The 18,058-nt window shown below is 42.5% G+C and overlaps 3 protein-coding genes and 1 long non-coding RNA gene across 4 annotated transcripts in view; 1 reads left to right on the top strand and 3 right to left on the bottom strand.

Annotated features, from left to right (window-relative positions):
- Nucleotides 1–1,109: 1,109 nt before the first annotated feature.
- LOC119498008 (E3 ubiquitin/ISG15 ligase TRIM25-like) lies at nucleotides 1,110–3,347 on the bottom strand. Its single transcript, XM_037786474.1, has 2 exons — nucleotides 2,733–3,347; nucleotides 1,110–2,627 (listed from the first exon to the last, which is right to left on the bottom strand). The coding sequence occupies exons 1-2, from the start codon at nucleotides 3,039–3,041 to the stop codon at nucleotides 1,482–1,484; spliced, it is 1,455 nt and encodes a 484-aa protein (XP_037642402.1). The 5' UTR covers nucleotides 3,042–3,347; the 3' UTR covers nucleotides 1,110–1,481.
- A 4,481-nt stretch (nucleotides 3,348–7,828) lies between these two features.
- Nucleotides 7,829–17,990, bottom strand: LOC119499273 (E3 ubiquitin/ISG15 ligase TRIM25-like). Its single transcript, XM_037788546.1, has 4 exons — nucleotides 16,187–17,990; nucleotides 15,057–15,135; nucleotides 13,562–13,637; nucleotides 7,829–9,665 (listed from the first exon to the last, which is right to left on the bottom strand). Exons 1-4 carry the CDS (start codon nucleotides 17,856–17,858, stop codon nucleotides 7,992–7,994), a joined length of 3,501 nt encoding a protein of 1,166 aa, XP_037644474.1. The 5' UTR covers nucleotides 17,859–17,990; the 3' UTR covers nucleotides 7,829–7,991.
- LOC119498014 lies at nucleotides 13,098–14,491 on the top strand. The gene is made up of 2 exons (XR_005209031.1): nucleotides 13,098–13,140; nucleotides 13,340–14,491. It is a non-coding gene; the product is annotated as an uncharacterized LOC119498014 (long non-coding RNA).
- Nucleotides 15,764–18,058, bottom strand: part of LOC119499264 (E3 ubiquitin/ISG15 ligase TRIM25-like) — a 36,791-nt gene continuing 34,496 nt past the window's right edge. Inside the window, exon 5 of the mRNA XM_037788531.1 lies at nucleotides 15,764–16,017. The gene's annotated coding sequence lies outside the window, so the exon portion shown is untranslated. The remainder of the gene's footprint in view (nucleotides 16,018–18,058) is intronic.

Here is an 18,058-nt window from a genome sequence, read left to right as displayed (position 1 = left end):
TAACCTTTCAGCATATTATAATTCAAGTGTTCTGAGAGAAAACTAGACTTCTGCTCCTCATGGCTCTGTTTTCAGGCTTAAATACATCTAGCCCGTGACGGGAGAGAGAGCGTTCCTATTGGCTGTGCTCCAGGCTGGTGGGCGGTGCTTGGTATTTCCTCAACAGATCTCAACATGACTGCTGGGTCACAAAGATTTTTTTATTTTACAGCTAAACGGTACACTACAAGATGATTCTGAGAAAAAATAAACAGACTATGGAATAGTGATTTGGAGGTAGAATACCATGAACACCAAATAAGTTTGGATCCGGTGTGATTTCACGACAAATTCTGTTCTTTGACTGGTTACAAACAGCTGACTGACAACAGGGAGTTATCAAACTAAACTGTCCTGAAATATTTAAATGGCTTTATAATAATGTTTTTCTTCATATTTAACGATCTACTTTGAAGCTTTTGTGACAAAACGGTTCAACTTCAGGACATCATCCTGATCCAAAGCAGCCTGGAGCTTTGTATGATACCCTGGAAACAAGACAGGAAGAAAAGACTTAGTTCATTCTTGTTTATTGATTATAGAAACCTTCAGTTTGTTCACACATCCCATCAGTAAAGTCTGTTAAATGACTCTTGTTACAATGATTTCACGTACAGATTCATTTTCATCCACACAGTCAGTTTGTTTGAGCAGAATCTCAGCGATGTAACAGAGAATAATGATTTCCTTATTGATTATGATCATGATAATTACAGTTTCATTAAACATCTTAGTATCTCGTTTGTACGTCGATCTGGACAACAACATTTAGTCTGCCCAACAAATAAATGTGATTCTAGATATCTTTACAAAAAGTGGTGAGAACAGAATATCTATGATAAGAAATAAATCACTAGACCTTCCTTTAAGCCCCGTGCAGTGGAAGAGAAACAACAACACACACACACACACATATATATATACAAATATTCATCAAACATTTAGAGCACAGAGAAGTTTACATTTTCATGCAGAGAAATATCAGTTCAGGTGAACAAAGATCATCATGAGCAGTGAAACAGACACAGGAAGGAGCGCCACCTGAAGACACTCACACATTTACAGAACAACTCATGAGAAGATGTCAAAGCAAAGAGTGTAGAAGCAAAGAGACGCAACTCTGCTGCTTTTTTGACAACAGCCGCCGCTGCTGCCATTTTGGACTGAAAACACTTCTTATATTCATAATATTTTATAGTTCAACACCGGCCGTTTTGGTAGAATGTGACAATAGAATAGAAATAATTTAGCTTTTACTTTTGTACTTTCACTTCTTGGTAATAAACGTTCTTTGGTCAAAGTAGAGCCCGTAATGTTTGATTGACAGCTGATCTCTGTGCAGTGAAGACATGAAAAGAAAAATCAGCTCTACAGCAACAATGATGGACACCAGATAAGTTTAAGAGTTAAAACACAGAATTGAACCCTTAAATGACTTCTGTCTATTTCAGTTTACACAACTCAGCAGTGACATCATAACCCAGAAGCCAAAGTCCAGCATAGAGAGGCTCAGTGAATGTGATCTGGACTCTGTGGAGGAGAGTCATGGTTTCAGAGACGCTGTAGAAGGACAGAATACCTGCACTGTGATCCAGATACACTCCTACTCTGGAGGACAGAGGACCTGAGACGGGGGTTTGGACTCTGTTGTACCAAAATGTATAACTGTTTTGGTAACAACGTAACGCCCAAGATTTGTCATTCCATCCAAACACACATTCATTCACCGTCCCTGCTCTCCTGATACTCTTGTATGCGACTGCTACATAAACTCCTCCCCCTCTCCTCTCCACCTCCCAGTAACAACGTCCAGTCAGACTCTCTCTACTCAGGACCTGATAACCTTCAGTGAATCTGTCTGGGTGACTAGAATAAGACTGTTGTTGCATCATTAATGTTGCTTTTCTGTTCCCCTCAGATAATAACAGCTCTGTGTATGCTGTGTTTGGATCCAGTGTGATTTCTCGTGAATACTGTAAGAATCCAGCTCTGGTCTTGGGCTCTGGTTGTGACAGTAAAACATCCACTTCAGTCACTGTCTGTGAGACGTTTGTCCATTTCTCTCTCAGAACGTCCTGTAGTTTATCTCTGACTTCTGACACAGCCGCCGTCACGTCCTCAAAGTAGCTCAGAGGACGGATATTGATGCTGGATGAGTGTGTAGATTCACTGAGTGGTGACAGTGAGGGGTAGTCGAGTAGAAACTGGTTGGGATCCTCTGTGTGTGACAGCAGCTTCAGCTCAGCGTCTCTCCTCTTCAGCTCAGTGATCTCCTGCTCCAGCTTCTCCTGAAGCTCTTTGACTCGACTCACTTCGCTTTTCTGCTGGGATCTGACCTGCTGCTTCACATCACAGCTTCTTTTCTCCATGAGACGGATCAGCTCGGTGAAGATCTTCTCACTGTCCTTCACTGCTTTATCAGCAGAGCGATTGACAGCCTCCACCTCCTGTTGGAGCAGCTTCACATCTTTCTCTCTGTCCTGGATCCTCTGCTGGATGTTGAGTCGACTCACCTCCAGCTCTCTCTGCCTCTCGGTCCTTTCTTCTTTCTCCTGGAGCTTCTTGGAGGGCTCCACCAGCTTGTGTTTCTTGAACGGAGCTGAGTCATAATGAGGCTGGAGGTGTTTCTCACAGTAAGAGGCCAGACACACCAGACAGGACTTGAAGGCTTTCCGTTTCCTCCCAGTGCAGACATCACAGGCCACATCTTCAGGTCCAGCATAGCAGTGATCAGCAGGAGCAGCTTGGAGTCCAGTCTTCTTCAGTTTCTCCACTAAATCTGCTAACATGGTGTTTTTCATCAGGACAGGCCTCCGTTTGAAGGTCTGCCTACACTGAGGACAGCTGTAGATCTTCTTCTCATCCTCTCCATCCCAGAAGCTTTTAATACAGTTCATGCAGTAGCTGTGTCCACAGGAAGTAGTCACTGGATCCTTCAGTAGATCCAGACAGATCGAACAAGAGATTGCTTCCTCGTCCAGCTGAACTCCTTTCTGCGCCATTTCACCTCTCAGTAGCAACGACTGTCTGAGTATCACTTCCTGAGAACCGACACTAGTTTGAGCTCTGATCTAATCATCATGTGTTATCTTGGTTACACCAACCTTTAAACTGTCGATCTGAAGGGGAGGGAACAAGGAAATAAATGGACCGATTGGAGTGGGTTGTGTTTGAGAGCAGGAAGAGGAGGGAGGAGTTATCAAGCTATGATTCATTCCAGGACGAGGAGCAGCACGACTGACTACGTCCCAAATCACATACTTTTGCTTTTTCCTTTTAGTACACTGCAGCTGTCCTTACAAAGTACGTACTGTTGCATGCAGCCGTTTACAGACAGACTAGTGACACATTACACACACTCCTGAGGCTGCAGTGATTGTTTTTAAGAAATCTCATAAGCCATTGTTTTACTGCTTAATTTTTCGTTTTACGTAAGAAAGTAGAGATAAGTAACCTAGGCAACTAGTGTAGTAATAATAATAATAATTTATATAACACTTGTCAAACTTAAGTACAAAGTTCTTTCCAGATTAAAAATTTTACAGAATAAAAATTAAACCAAAATCAAAATCTCATGTAATATTGGGGCAGCTAAACTGAAATATTTGTAACAATTGTGCATTTTGCGATAAAAGCAACAAATGTGGCACAGATGTAGGTTTATATGTTAGGAAAAGATATAGATGTCGGGTCGCTGCTTTTTTGGCCCCTGAGGGACGAATAGGGACAAATAGGCGCTAAATATTCCAAAATGTTGCAGAAAACTGATTTTATGACTCTTGATGATTTCCAAGGTGCGTTCAAGCTGATGAGATCAGATGTCAGAAGATCACAGGCATGATGTTTTTTACCTCTTTATCTTTAAAGATCACTTTTTAAAAGCTTTCAACCTGAGAAAAATGCGAAAACCAAATAAAAGGAGCGTGGTCACTTCTGGATCAAACTTCACCCCCATGCCTTCATGGTAGAATGACAACCAATAAAGCAGTAAAACTGACAGATAGCTTGAAAGCTGGATACATTTCTTGGTCACCAGTAACTTCTAATCACAGTTAAAGTGATACTGAACTTTGGTAGAACTTTGGGTTGTATTGCCAGCAGTAACACTGACAGAGATAACGCTGGGTAAAGTTCAGAGATTGCCGGTAACTTCTAGTCACAGGTGACATGAGAACTTCTTAGTTTGAGTCAGCACTTCAGGTTCATATGACAATGTTTTATTTTTGCAATGGCCTTCAAATCTGAGCAAAGGAGCTGATATTTGTCCGATCTCCAACCTGTGACCAAGCTGACTGTGTTGAACTTATAAGGAAACTTAGATCAGTCTCCTGTTGAAATACAGGGTTAAAGAGACACACAAGCTTATCCACCACAGCAAGGTGCCAACTCCAGTAGGATTCAGTTTTTCTTTTCTTTTTTTGATATGCAATAGCACTTTTTTATTTACATTTATTTTTTGGAGGGGGGGGGTTGTGCTTCTATATATGGCTTTAAATACAGATCAATAAGATCACTTCCTGAACAGATTTCACCCTCAGCAGATGGATTTATTAATAGTTTAACTTTTGAAATCATGCTAAAATTACATAAACAAACCGCACCAGAGTCGGCTTGGAGGCGGACCGAGACACACCTTTTCAGGTAACCAAACGGGTTATGAGTGAAATCAACCTTAGCGACCTGTTTCACTAGCAACAGGACTGAATGGAGAGAGAAAAGAAGCAGCGGAAGCAGTTGATGATGATTTTCTCCTTTAGTTGGGCCGATATCACGTCTAGTGAGCAATACAACCCAAAGATCTACCAAAGTTCAGTATCACTTTAACTGTGATTAAAGGTTACTGGTGACTAAGAAATGTATCCAGCGTTATCTCTGTCAGTGTTACTGCTTTATTGGTTGTCATTCGATCATGAAGGCATGGGGGTGAAGTTTGATCCAGAAGTGATCACGTTCCTTTTATTTGATTTTCACGTTTTTCTCAGGTTAAAAGCTTTTAAAAAGTACCCTTAAAAAATAAAGAGGTAAATAAAATCATGCCTGTGATCTTCTGACATCTGATCTAATCAGCTTGAACGCACCTTGGAAATCATCAAGAGTCATAAAATCAGTTTTCTGCAGCATTTAGGAATATTTAGCGCCTATTTGGCAAATTGGCAGCGCCCCGATATCTACATCTTTTCATAACATATAAACCTACATCTGTGCCAAATTTAATTAATGATGCACGTTCAATCACATAGCAACAATACGGCCGTTTGCTGTCCTTCAAACCATGCAATGTCTTCTACAAGAGGTCAAGAGGTCAGACAATCTCCATTAAGCTCACTGCAGTGTCTGAACTACTGTCCATCGGTCACCTTTTCTACAGAAATCTCTGGATCAAAATGAGCATTCACAGTAATGACAGCGATGACGAGGTTCAGGACCGCTAGTTCAGCATCTGACTGTGATATGGATCAGTGTCCTGATGACATTCATGTCCTTCAGACTAACAGCTAGATGTGAAAGCTTGGCTTGGACTTTGACTGAATGAGTTCAGGCTGTCAGATTGGTGGATTAACACCCTCAGACCACTTTAAAACTGAGCACTCCTAACCTCTTGTGGTCCAAGTCGGCGCTTAATGAGAGAATCTCCACGTGTTGAGCAGTCAATATACGGAGACAGAAGCACTTTCAAACACAAGAAACGATCACAGGAGAAGTGTTTGACATTATTTTCGTAGATAGAACCACCTGCTGACCAGCAGTCATTCCCAAGCTGCTGCTCTGCTGAGCATTACTCAATCACAATATCATGTGATACTGTTTAATGACAGCAGCCGTACTGTGTGATGGGCTACGCTGACATTTAAAATGAGTGATCCCAGGAGGCAACAACAGCTTTTCTTACTGCCACACAGCCCTCACTGGGCCGCTCTATCCCCAAGAGCTCTGTTAGGGTGAGGAAAACGGCGGCCTAGTGAGGACGGAGCCCCAAACTGAGAGAAAAATATGCACTTGTGAATTTTTACGGGTTCATTTTGACAAAGACTACTCTATATACACTATTCAGGACACTCAGACAGAAGACAGTGTGGGCTAGTCCAGAAACTAAACAGTAAAGTAAAGCCACCTCTAACCACAACAAACAGCTAAATCCATCTGAGAATAACTAATAATAATTAATGTTAAATATGAATAATGTTGTGGGATTATTCCTTATTTAATGGGGTATATTTGGGATTCATACATAATTATTACATACTTATATATAATAAATAAAAAAAGCATTGGAATAGTGATTTGGAGGTTAAATACCATGAACACCAAATAAGTTTGGATCCAGTGTGATTTCACAACAAATCCTGTTCTTTGACTGGTTACAAACAACTGACTGACAACAGGGAGTTATCAAACTAAACTGTCCTGAAATATTTAAATGGCTTTATAATCATTTTTCTTCATATTTAACGATCTACTTTGAAGCATTTGTGAGAAAACGGTTCAATTTCAGGACGTCATCCTGATCCAAAGCAGCCTGGAGCTTTGTATGATACCCTGGAAAGAAGACAGGAAGAAAAGACTTAGTTCATTCTTGTTTATTGATTATAGAAACCTTCAGTTTGTTCACACATCCCATCAGTAAAGTCTGTTAAATGACTCTTGTTACAATGATTTCACGTACAGATTCATTTTCATCCACACAATCAGTTTGTTTGAGCAGAATCTCAGCGATGTAACAGAGAATAATGATTTCCTTATTGATTATGATCATGATAATTACAGTTTCATTAAACATCTCAGTATCTCGTTTGTACGTCGATCTGGACGACAACATTTAGTCTGCCCAACAAATAAATGTGACTCTAGATATCTTTACAAAAAGTGGTGAGAACAGAATATCTATGATAAGAAATAAATCACTAGACCTTCCTTTAAGCCCCGTGCAGTGGAAGAGAAACAACAACACACACACACACACATATATATATACAAATATTCATCAAACATTTAGAGCACAGAGAAGTTTACATTTTCATGCAGAGAAATATCAGTTCAGGTGAACAAACATCATCATGAGCAGTGAAACAGACACAGGAAGGAGCGCCACCTGAAGACACTCACACATTTACAGAACAACTCATGAGAAGATGTCAAAGCAAAGAGTGTAGAAGCAAAGAGACGCAACTCTGCTGCTTTTTTGACAACAGCCGCCGCCATTTTGGACTGAAAACGCTTCTTATATTAATAATATTTTAGTGTTCAACACCGGCCGTTTTGGTAAAATGTGACAATGTGACAATGGAACAAACAATTGACTTCACTTCTTGGTAATAAACGTTCTTTGGTCAAAGTAGAGCCCGTAATGTTTGATTGACAGCTGATCTCTGAGCAGTGAAGACATGAAAAGAAAAATCAGCTCTGCAGCAACAAGAGTTAAAAGTATTTCAGTTTTATATTAAAGCATGTGTATCAAAAGCATTCATCATATAAGTGATGTGTAACAATATATACATAGTTACAAAGTTGATGTCATCACTGACGTTGTTGCTGCTGTGTTTATTCCTAGATGGAGTGTTAATGGAGCAGCTACAATGTTAGCATAGCCTGGCAGTGATCGATCCGAACTCCGTTCAGAAAACAAGCATTTAAAAAGTTGTTTGCTCGTCGTCTTACGGACAGACCTGACAAAGTATGAATTCGGTCTTTTTACCAATCAACATCATAATGTCGTTATTTCGGCATCATTTTTATCCGTTTTTTGCAATTAAATCACAGCACAGTCTGTTTATTTTGGGTTTATACCACAATAGCGACGTGTGGCTTGCTAATTTGCTTCTTGCTTGGTGTGAATGCACGGTAACACAATACGAAGCACAACGTAGCGTAACTTAAACAAACATAAACAACAGCACGATGTAATGATTCAATGAACCGCTGACACAATCCCCAGAAAACGTGAACACTTCTGTCTATTTCAGTTTACACAACTCAGCAGTGGTATCATAACCTAAAAGCCCAAGTCCAGCATAGAGAGGCTCAGTGAATGTGGTCTGGACTCTGTGGAGGAGAGTCATGGTTTCAGAGACGCTGTAGAAGGACAGAATACCTGCACTGTGATCCAGATACACTCCTACTCTGGAGGACAGAGGACCTGAGACGGAGGTTTGGACATTGTTGTACAAAAATATATAACTGTTTGGGTAACAATATAACGCCCAAGATTTGTCATTCCGTCCAAACCTACATTCATTCCCCCCCCCTGCTCTGCTGATACTCTTGTATGCGACTGCTACATAAACTCCTCCCTCTCTCCTCTCCACCTCCCAGTAACAACGTCCAGTCAGACTCTCTCTACTCAGGACCTGCCACCATTCAGTGAATCTGTCTGGGTGACTAGAATAAGACTGTTGTTGTTTCACGTATGTTGCTTTTCTGTTCCCCTCAGATAATAACAGCTGTTTGTATGCTGTGTTTGGATCCAGTGTGATTTCTCGTGAATATTTTAAGAATCCAGCTCTGGTCTTGGGCTCTGGTTTTGGCAGTAAAACATCCACTTCAGTCACTGTCTGTGAGACGTTTGTCCATTTCTCACTCAGAACGTCCTGTAGTTTATCTCTGACTTCTGTCACAGCCGCCGTCACGTCCTCAAAGTAGCTCAGAGGACGGATATTGATGCTGGATGAGTGTGTAGATTCACTGAGTGGTGACAGTGAGGGGTAGTTGAGTAGAAACTGATTGTGATCCTCTGTGTGTACCAGCAGCTTCAGCTCAGCGTCTCTCCTCTTCAGCTCAGTGATCTCCTGCTCCAGCTTCTCCTGAAGCTCTTTGACTCGACTCACTTCACTTTTCTGCTGGGATCTGACCTGCTGCTTCACATCACAGCTTCTTTTCTCCATGAGACGGATCAGCTCGGTGAAGATCTTCTCACTGTCCTCCACTGCTTTATCAGCAGAGCGATTGACAGCCTTCACCTCCTGTTGGAGCAGCTTCACATCTTTCTCTCTGTCCTGGATCCTCTGCTGGATGCTGAGTCGACTCACCTCCAGCTCTCTCTGCCTCTCGGTCCTTTCTGCTGCAGCTGAGACGGTGTCGTGGCCTTTATGTTCATCCATTAAGCAGAGATAACAGATACACTGCTGATCAGTACGACAGAAAATCTTCATCACCTCGTCGTGACGAGAGCAGATGTTCTCCTGGAGCTTCTTGGAGGGCTCCACCAACTTGTGTTTCTTTAATGGAGCTGAGTCATAATGAGGCTGGAGGTGTTTCTCACAGTAAGAGGCCAGACACACCAGACAGGACTTGAAGGCTTTCCGTTTCCTCCCAGTGCAGACATCACAGGCCACATCTTCAGGTCCAGCATAGCAGTGATCAGCAGGAGCAGCTTGGAGTCCAGTTTTCTTCCGTTCCTCCACTAAATCTGCTAACATGGTGCTTTTCAGCAGGACAGGCCTCGGTGTGAAGGTCTGCCTACACTGAGGGCAGCTGTAGATCTTCTTCTCATCCTCTCCATCCCAGAAGCTTTTAATACAGTTCATGCAGTAGCTGTGTCCACAGGAAGTAGTGACCGGATCCTTCAGTAGATCCAGACAGATCGAACAAGAGATTGTTTCCTGGTCCAGCTGAACTCCTTTCTGCGCCATTTCACCTCTCAGTAGCAACGACTGTCTGAGTTTCACTTCCTGAGAACTGACACTAGTTTGAGCTCTGACGTAATCATCATGTGTTATGTTGGTTACACCCTCCTTCAAACTGTAGATCTGAAGGGGAGGGAACAAGGAAGTAAGAGGACCGAGACGAGCTATCTGTGTTTGAGAGCAGGAAGAGGAGGGAGGAGTCATCAAGCTGTGATTCATTCCAGGACGAGGAGCAGCACGACTGACTACGTCCCAAATCACATACTTTTCCTTTTTACTTTTAGTCCATGCAGCTGCCCTTACAAAGTACGTACTGTTAGATGCAGTATCGGGACATACTACTTTGCTTTGAACTTTGACCCTCTTGCTCATATATCTGCTGTGCAGAGGATTGTGGGTCAGAACAGCCAGAAAAGCATGCTGGCTTTCATTCTGTAAAATGTGACCAGATGTAGTAGGACATCCTGGTAGTTTTGGCATACTTCATTTTGACATAATATGTATTGGGACATGAGAAATCTTTTTTTCTGGCATACTAAGTAGTATGGTAGTATGAGTATTGGAACGCACAGTATGTTTCCTCATTTACAAACGGAGCCTCGGTTCAAACCTGCTCCATATTTGAAAACATTTCAGCTTTCAGTTGTAAAATATTTCTTGGCTCCTCAGGCTTTGGTGATGGCTCCACATTTCTCATACACTCTTCCTCACCCGGGACAGGAACCCGGTGTGGGCAACGGACTGCTGTACGGGCAGCCGTTTACAGACAGACTAGTGACACATTACACACACTCCTGAGGCTGCAGTGATTGTTTTTAAGAAATCTCATAAGCCATTGTTTTACTGCATTGTTTTTCGTTTTAACAAAATTGCCATTTTGGGAAAAAAAAAAAAACAAACATATTTCAGGCATGACAGGCGCACTGAAGGGATGGGAAATATTCAAAAGAAAAAGGAAAATAGGTGTAATGTGTAAAGGAACTAAAAACAGGTGCAGCAGGACTGTACTAGCATATGAATGATGTCAGAGCGGCTGCTGTTAAAGAGTGAAGTTAAACAGTTTCAAGGCCACAAAGTCGTCGTTGCTTTTTGTTTTAAGTCATGACGCAGAGGTGTCGCTATTTTGCATGGCAGCAAAATGAATGTTGACAATGGCTGTATCTGTGGAGGTGTGAGGCTTCCCCGGAGGTCACAGCTCTTATGGACTATTTTTAAGACCACGTCCACATTAAGCTGGCTACATTTGAAAACAGTCTTCTCCTCTGTGAGGATGGAGAGCAGGACGCAGATGGACGTTTAACTAGCTGAGACTCAGCACAGTAACTGGGCTCTCACAAGAAGAGACTTTTATCTGCCTCTCAGTTGTTTTGGTGCATTTTTCACATAAGTTTTCAGATTTATCTGCCTTAGTGTGGACGTAATGCAAGTCTTTTTTAATTGTTGTCCCACCAATATCGGACGTTGGCACGCCTGTACTCATCCCTCCCCCATTTCTCACCTCCAGGTGATGAGTTCAACCAATGGGGAGCTGAATACAGACGACCCCACTGCAGGACACTCCAACGCACCAATCACAGCCAAGTTTCTCGGGAGTTTCCAGAGGCGCGCGAGACACGTCAGACGCCCATGATTTGTGTAAAGTAGCCTGGACCTCAACTTAATGCAAATGAGGAGCGGTGGTCGTGACGCTCCTGGTACATGTCCACGCTTCCTATTCATTGTCTGTGTAAGCAGCTGTGAAATGCATTCTGGTAGCGTGGCGGCGCAATACGAGACACGGATGGTACGTGTCCACAGGGGCGTTTTTTATCACGAGGTGACGCAACCTTTGATGGGCTGCCACTAGAAACAAGGCTCTCCCCACCTGATTGGACGAACACTTTCCCTCCGTGGGCTGCTGCTCCCAGCTTTCAAACCGGAACCAACATGGCGGCTCGTTTGTAAACTTTTTTCTCTTATTTCACGAAAATAGTTCCCCGAAATGTGTTTCTGAAAACATCTGAGGCGAGAAATAAGCCATGCAGTTGCTGAATCTCTTTATTTTTAATCGACAACAGTTAGTGTAAAACGGTCCTCGGGCGTTTCCAGAGGCGGCGAGTCGCGTCAGGCGGCAAAGTCAACACCTCCTAAAGCACTGCTTTTTAGAGTAAACAGAATGACTAAACCACAGGAAGTTGTGGGGAGAGTCACGGAAGCAACTTGTTGAGCCGTGGTTTGTTAATAATCTTGTGATTACAGAAGTTGGTCTAATGGTACGTGTCCACAGGCTCCGCCCTTTCCACGCTTCCCATTCGAGGCCCAGGCTACTTTAACAATATGCTGACAGTTCAAAACGTCAGCTTGTTCTCTCTCTGACGCTCTCATTCTTCAGAAGCACTCTGTTTTTAGGTTTTTGTCAACATTTATTATTATTATTTTCTGCTCTGGAGGTCAGAAAGTGACTTCATCCACGACCATTTTAGATTGACAGTAGATAAACAGTGTCCTTCACCAGAGACAGTCATAAGTCAGGGCATTCCTGGAATATTACTTGAGATTTAAACCACTTTTTACATAGACGGGGAATTATATAAGTTGGTGATTTTCTTCTTCTTTGAATGTATTTAAAGGCTGTTAAAGTTAACGCGATAACGGAAATTTGTTTTAACACCGCTAATTTCTTTAATATATTAACGCAACTTGCAATTTTTTAGATTGTACCGTGCTCAGTTTTAAAGCTAGAGTGAAGATACTGGTATCATATGAAACTAGAAAACCTGATGAATCCATCGGTACCAACCATGTTATACTAGCTTGTCGTGAAGGAGGTTAAATAACGCTCCAAACTTTGGCGAGGAAAAACTGTCATGGCCATTTTCAAAGGGGTCCCTTGACCTCTGACCTCCAGATATGTGAATGTAAATGGGTTCTATGGGTACCCACGAGTCTCCCCTTTACAGACATGCCCACTTTATGATAATCACATGCAGTTTGGGGCAAGTCATAGTCAAGTCAGCACACTGACACACTGACAGCTGTTTTTTGTTTGCCATGTTATGATTTTAGTCTGTTTTAAATGCAGTACCTGTGAGGGTTTCTGGACAATATGTGTCATTGTTTTGTGTTGTTAATTGATCTCCAATGAGTAAGTCAAATGAGAAATGATCTCAACGTGGCTGCCGGGTCACAAACTTTCTCATTTTCCAGCTAAACAGTTCACTACAAGATGATTCTGAAAACATTTGAGGAGAGAAATAGGCATCACAGTAACAGAATATTGATTCATATTTCATCAGCGCTGCCTAGTTTGACCGTCTGATTGGAGTTTGTGATTGACAGCTGCCTCTGTTGAATGAACAGCCAATAGGAACGCTCTCTCTCTGAAGTGACCTGTGATTGGCCAAAGTCTCCCGTCACGGGTTAGATTTTCTAAAGCCTGAAAACAGAGCCATGAGGAGGTGCAGAAGTCTCTCAGAACACTTGAATTACAATATGCTGAAAGGTTATTATGCAATTTTTGCCCAATGATGCCAACACAAATATACTGCCTACTGCCGCTTTAAGAAAACATCTCTGTTTGGTCCCCGCAAAAATCAAACCATAATCATTTTACTGTGTTTCTTTAAATGAAAATGAAAAATGATCACTCTCTCACATCCCAATTGATTTCATGTCTGTTAATGATGCTTTGTGTGTTGCAGGTGCTGCTGTTTCTTCAAGAGGAGGAAGAGGAAAGCTCTCCAGAGACACAAATGAAGACGAGAGAGAAACCCTGGTCTCTTTGTGCTTTCTCTCTCTCTCTCTCTCTCTCTCTCTCTCTGTCTCCGTCTCTAGCCCTCTTCATATAACCCTCTCTTTCTCCCTCAGTCCCCCCCCTCCCCTTCTGACCCTCATTCTCTGCTGTCGGAGGTCCTGTAGTTTACCTTGGGTCGGCTGGACTGGCTGGACCACCGGGCAGCAGAAGATGTTTGCTGAGCTGATCTACTGGTTTTCGCTGCTCTGGAATGAGCAGACAGACAGTAACGCGTTTGCTGTTCCACCTCGGAGCTTTAACTGTGGACTAGCTGTACCAGCGGTGGAGTCTTCGTGTATTTATGGTCACAAACTGAAACTGGATCAACACAAACTGCTTGGGGGGGGGGGGGACAAGTGACCACAAACACACAGTTGATAGACTGATTGGCTGACAGACTGGATTCAGCTGGTTTCTGGCTATGTTTTTGTTGTTTTTTTTCTTCCTTACTGACTGGTTCAGAGGAGTGTATTTCTGTGGAGATGGACAACAAAAGGATGGGAAGCATCGAGACTGTCGGACCACACAAAACACACACACACACATATGTACAAACACGCTGCACACTTTCTCGAGCTCATCGTAAAGAGACTTCATGGACAAAAAGATGCAGCTCTCGCACATAGTCTATAAAGTTTTTATTCCCTCGGGTCAAAGGAAGTACACATTGAGCGGCTTGGTCTATTTCCTGCAACGGATTGAGCTCCGTGTACTTCTCAGACACATTCACCCCCCCCAAGAGGAAGACAAACCCTCACAACCACCAGAATCAAACGTTTAAAACAGATGTTTATGTGAAAACTATGCTTTTCCCTGTTTTAATTTGTAACTAAAAAAGAAGACTGTCTACAATTTTTTTTTTTTTGTTTCTGTCTTTTTGAGTTCAAAAAGTTTGTGTTTAGTAGTTTGGAGTGTTCCTCAAAATGTTTTTTTTTTTTTTAATAACTTGTATTTTTAATTTTCTGTTTTTTTTTCCTCTTTCTCTCTGGGTTGGAGGATGGAAAGTCTGATATCTCCATTAAAAAACAACCAAACAAAATAAAAGCTGATCTTTATTTAAGGGTTTTTTCATCAACAATATTTTCCAGTGTTTGAGGGCTTCAGTAGGCAACACGTTTTTTTGTATCATCATCACAAAAGTCACATAATAACCTTTCAGCATATTATAATTCAAGTGTTCTGAGAGAAAACTAGACTTCTGCTCCTCCTCATGGCTCTGTTTTCAGTCTTTAAAACATCTAGCCCGTGACGGGAGACTTTGGTCAATCACAGGTCATTTCGGAGAGAGAGCGTTCCTATTGGCTGTGCTCCGGCTGCTGGGCGGTGCTTGTTATTTCCTCAACAGATCTCAACATGGCTGCCGGGTCACAAACATTTTCATTTTACAGCTAAACACTACAAGATGATTCTGAGAAAAAAATAAACAGACTATGCATTGGAATAGTGATTTGGAGGTTGAATACCATGAACACCAAATAAGTTTGGATCCGGTGTGATTTCACGATAAATTCTGTTCTTTGACTGGTTACAAACAGCTGACTGACAACAGGGAGTTATCAAACTAAACTGTCCTGAAATATTTAAATGGCTTTATAATCATTTTTTTCACATATTTAACGATCTACTTTGAAGCATTTGTGACAAAACGGTTCAACTTCAGGACGTCATCCTGATCCAAAGCAGCCTGGAGCTTTGTATGATACCCTGGAAAAAAGACAGGAAGAGAAGACTTAGTTCATTCTTGTTTATTGATTATAGAAACCTTCAGTTTGTTCACACATCCCATCAGTAAAGTCTGATAAATGACTCTTGTTACAATGATTTCACGTACAGATTCATTTTCATCCACACAATCAGTTTGTTTGAGCAGAATCTCAGCGATGTAACAGAGAATAATGATTTCCTTATTGATTATGATCATGATAATTACAGTTTCATTAAACATCTTAGTATCTCGTTTGTACGTCGATCTGGACGACAACATTTAGTCTGCCCAACAAATAAATGTGACTCTAGATATCTTTACAAAAAGTGGTGAGAACAGAATATCTATGATAAGAAATAAATCACTAGACCTTCCTTTAAGCCCCGTGCAGTGGAAGAGAAACAACAACACACACACACACACACACATATATATACAAATATTCATCAAACATTTAGAGCACAGAGAAGTTTACATTTTCATGCAGAGAAATATCAGTTCAGGTGAACAAAGATCATCATGAGCAGTGAAACAGACACAGGAAGGAGCGCCACCTGAAGACACTCACACATTTACAGAACAACTCATGAGAAGATGTCAAAGCAAAGAGTGTAGAAGCAAAGAGACGGAACTCGGCTGCTTTTTGACGACAGCCGCCGCCATTTTGGACTGAAAACGCTTCTTATATTTATATTTAATTGTTCAACACCGGACATTTTGGTAGAATGCGACGATAGAATAGAAATAATTTAGTTTTTACTTTTGTACGTCACTTTGTAGGCGGACGTTTTACTGGCGTCCGGTAGTCGCTTTCAGTCCAAAATGGCGGAAGCGTAGCTCTGCTGCTGGGCGCTGACGTTACAATGGAACAAACAATTGACCTTCACTTCTTGGTAATAAACGTTCTTTGGCCAAATAATGTTTGATTGACAGCTGATCTCTGTGCAGTGAAGACATGAAAAGAAAAATCAGCTCTGCAGCAACAATGATGGACACCAGATAAGTTTAAGAGTTAAAACACAGAATTGAACCCTTGAATGACTTCTGTCTATTTCAGTTTACACAACTCAGCAGTGACATTATAATGAGGAAACCTAAGTCCAGCATAGAGAGGCTCAGTGAATGTGGTCTGGACTCTGTGGAGGAGAGTCATGGTTTCAGAGACGCTGTAGAAGGACAGAATACCTGCACTGTGATCCAGGTACACTCCTACTCTGGAGGACAGAGGACCTGAGACGGGGGTTTCGACATTGTTGTAGAAAAATATATATCTGTTTTGGTCACAACATAACGCCCAACATTTGTCATTTAATCCAAACCCACATTCATTCATCCCCCCTGCTCTCCTGATACTCTTGTATGTGACTGCTACATAAACTCCTCTCCCTCTCCTCTCCACCTCCCAGTAGCAACGTCCAGTCAGACTCTCTCTACTCAGGACCTGACACCATCCAGTGAATCTGTCTGGGTGACTAGGATAAGACTGTTGTTGTCTCATTACTGTTGCTTTTCTGTTCCCCTCAGATAATAACAGCTTTGTGTATGCTGTGATTGGATCCAGTGTGATTTCTCGTGAATACTGTAAGAATCCAGCTCTGGTCTTGGGCTCTGGTTGTGGCAGTAAAACATCCACTTCAGTCACTGTCTGTGAGACGTTTGTCCATTTCTCTCTCAGAACGTCCTGTAGTTTATCTCTGACTTCTGACACAGCCGCCGTCACGTCCTCAAAGTAGCTCAGAGGACGGATATTGATGCTGGATGAGTGTGTAGATTCACTGAGTGGTGACAGTGAGTGGTAGTCGAGTAGAAACTGGTTGTGATCCTCTGTGTGTGACAGCAGCTTCAGCTCAGCGTCTCTCCTCTTCAGCTCAGTGATCTTCTGCTCCAGCTTCTCCTGAAGCTCTTTGACTCGACTCACTTCACTTTTCTGCTGGGATCTGACCTGCTGCTTCACATCACAGCTTCTTTTCTCCATGAGACGGATCAGCTCGGTGAAGATCTTCTCACTGTCCTCCACTGCTTTATCAGCAGAGCGATTGACAGCCTCCACCTCCTGTTGGAGCAGCTTCACATCTTTCTCTCTGTCCTGGATCCTCTGCTGGATGTTGAGTCGACTCACCTCCAGCTCTCTCTGCCTCTCGGTCCTTTCTGCTGCAGCTGAGACGGTGTCGTGGCCTTTATGTTCATCCATTAAGCAGAGATAACAGATACACTGCTGATCAGTACGACAGAAAATCTTCATCACCTCGTCGTGACGAGAGCAGATGTTCTCCTGGAGCTTCTTGGAGGGCTCCACCAGCTTGTGTTTCTTTAACGGAGCTGAGTCATAATGAGGCTGGAGGTGTTTCTCACAGTAAGAGGCCAGACACACCAGACAGGACTTGAAGGCTTTCAGTTTCCTCCCAGTGCAGACATCACAGGCCACATCTTCAGGTCCAGCATAGCAGTGATCAGCAGGAGCAGCTTGGAGTCCAGTCTTCTTCAGTTCCTCCACTAAATCTGATATTATGGTGTTTTTCATCAGGACAGGCCTCGGTGTGAAGGTCTGCCTACACTGAGGGCAGCTGTAGATCTTCTTCTCATCCTCTCCATCCCAGAAGCTTTTAATACAGTTCATGCAGTAGCTGTGTCCACAGGAAGTAGTCACCGGATCCTTCAGTAGATCCAGACAGATCGAACAAGAGATTGCTTCCTGGTCCAGCTGAACTCCTCTCTGCGCCATTTCACCTCTCAGTAGCAACGACTGTCTGAGTTTCACTTCCTGAGAACCGACACTAGTTTGAGCTCTGATCTAAACAACATGTGTTTGTGCAGTGAATAGGGCCTATCAGCTCTCACCATGTTGGTTACACCCTCCTTCAAACTGTAGATCTGAAGGGGAGCGAACAAGGAAATAAATGGACGAGTGGAGCTGCTGTGTTT

Source organism: Sebastes umbrosus, chromosome 12 (assembly GCF_015220745.1).
Source record: "Sebastes umbrosus isolate fSebUmb1 chromosome 12, fSebUmb1.pri, whole genome shotgun sequence".
NCBI classification, from domain to species: Eukaryota; Metazoa; Chordata; class Actinopteri; order Perciformes; family Sebastidae; genus Sebastes; species Sebastes umbrosus.
Note: the sequence above shows the minus strand (reverse complement) of the source record. Positions and strands in the feature narration are given on the sequence as shown.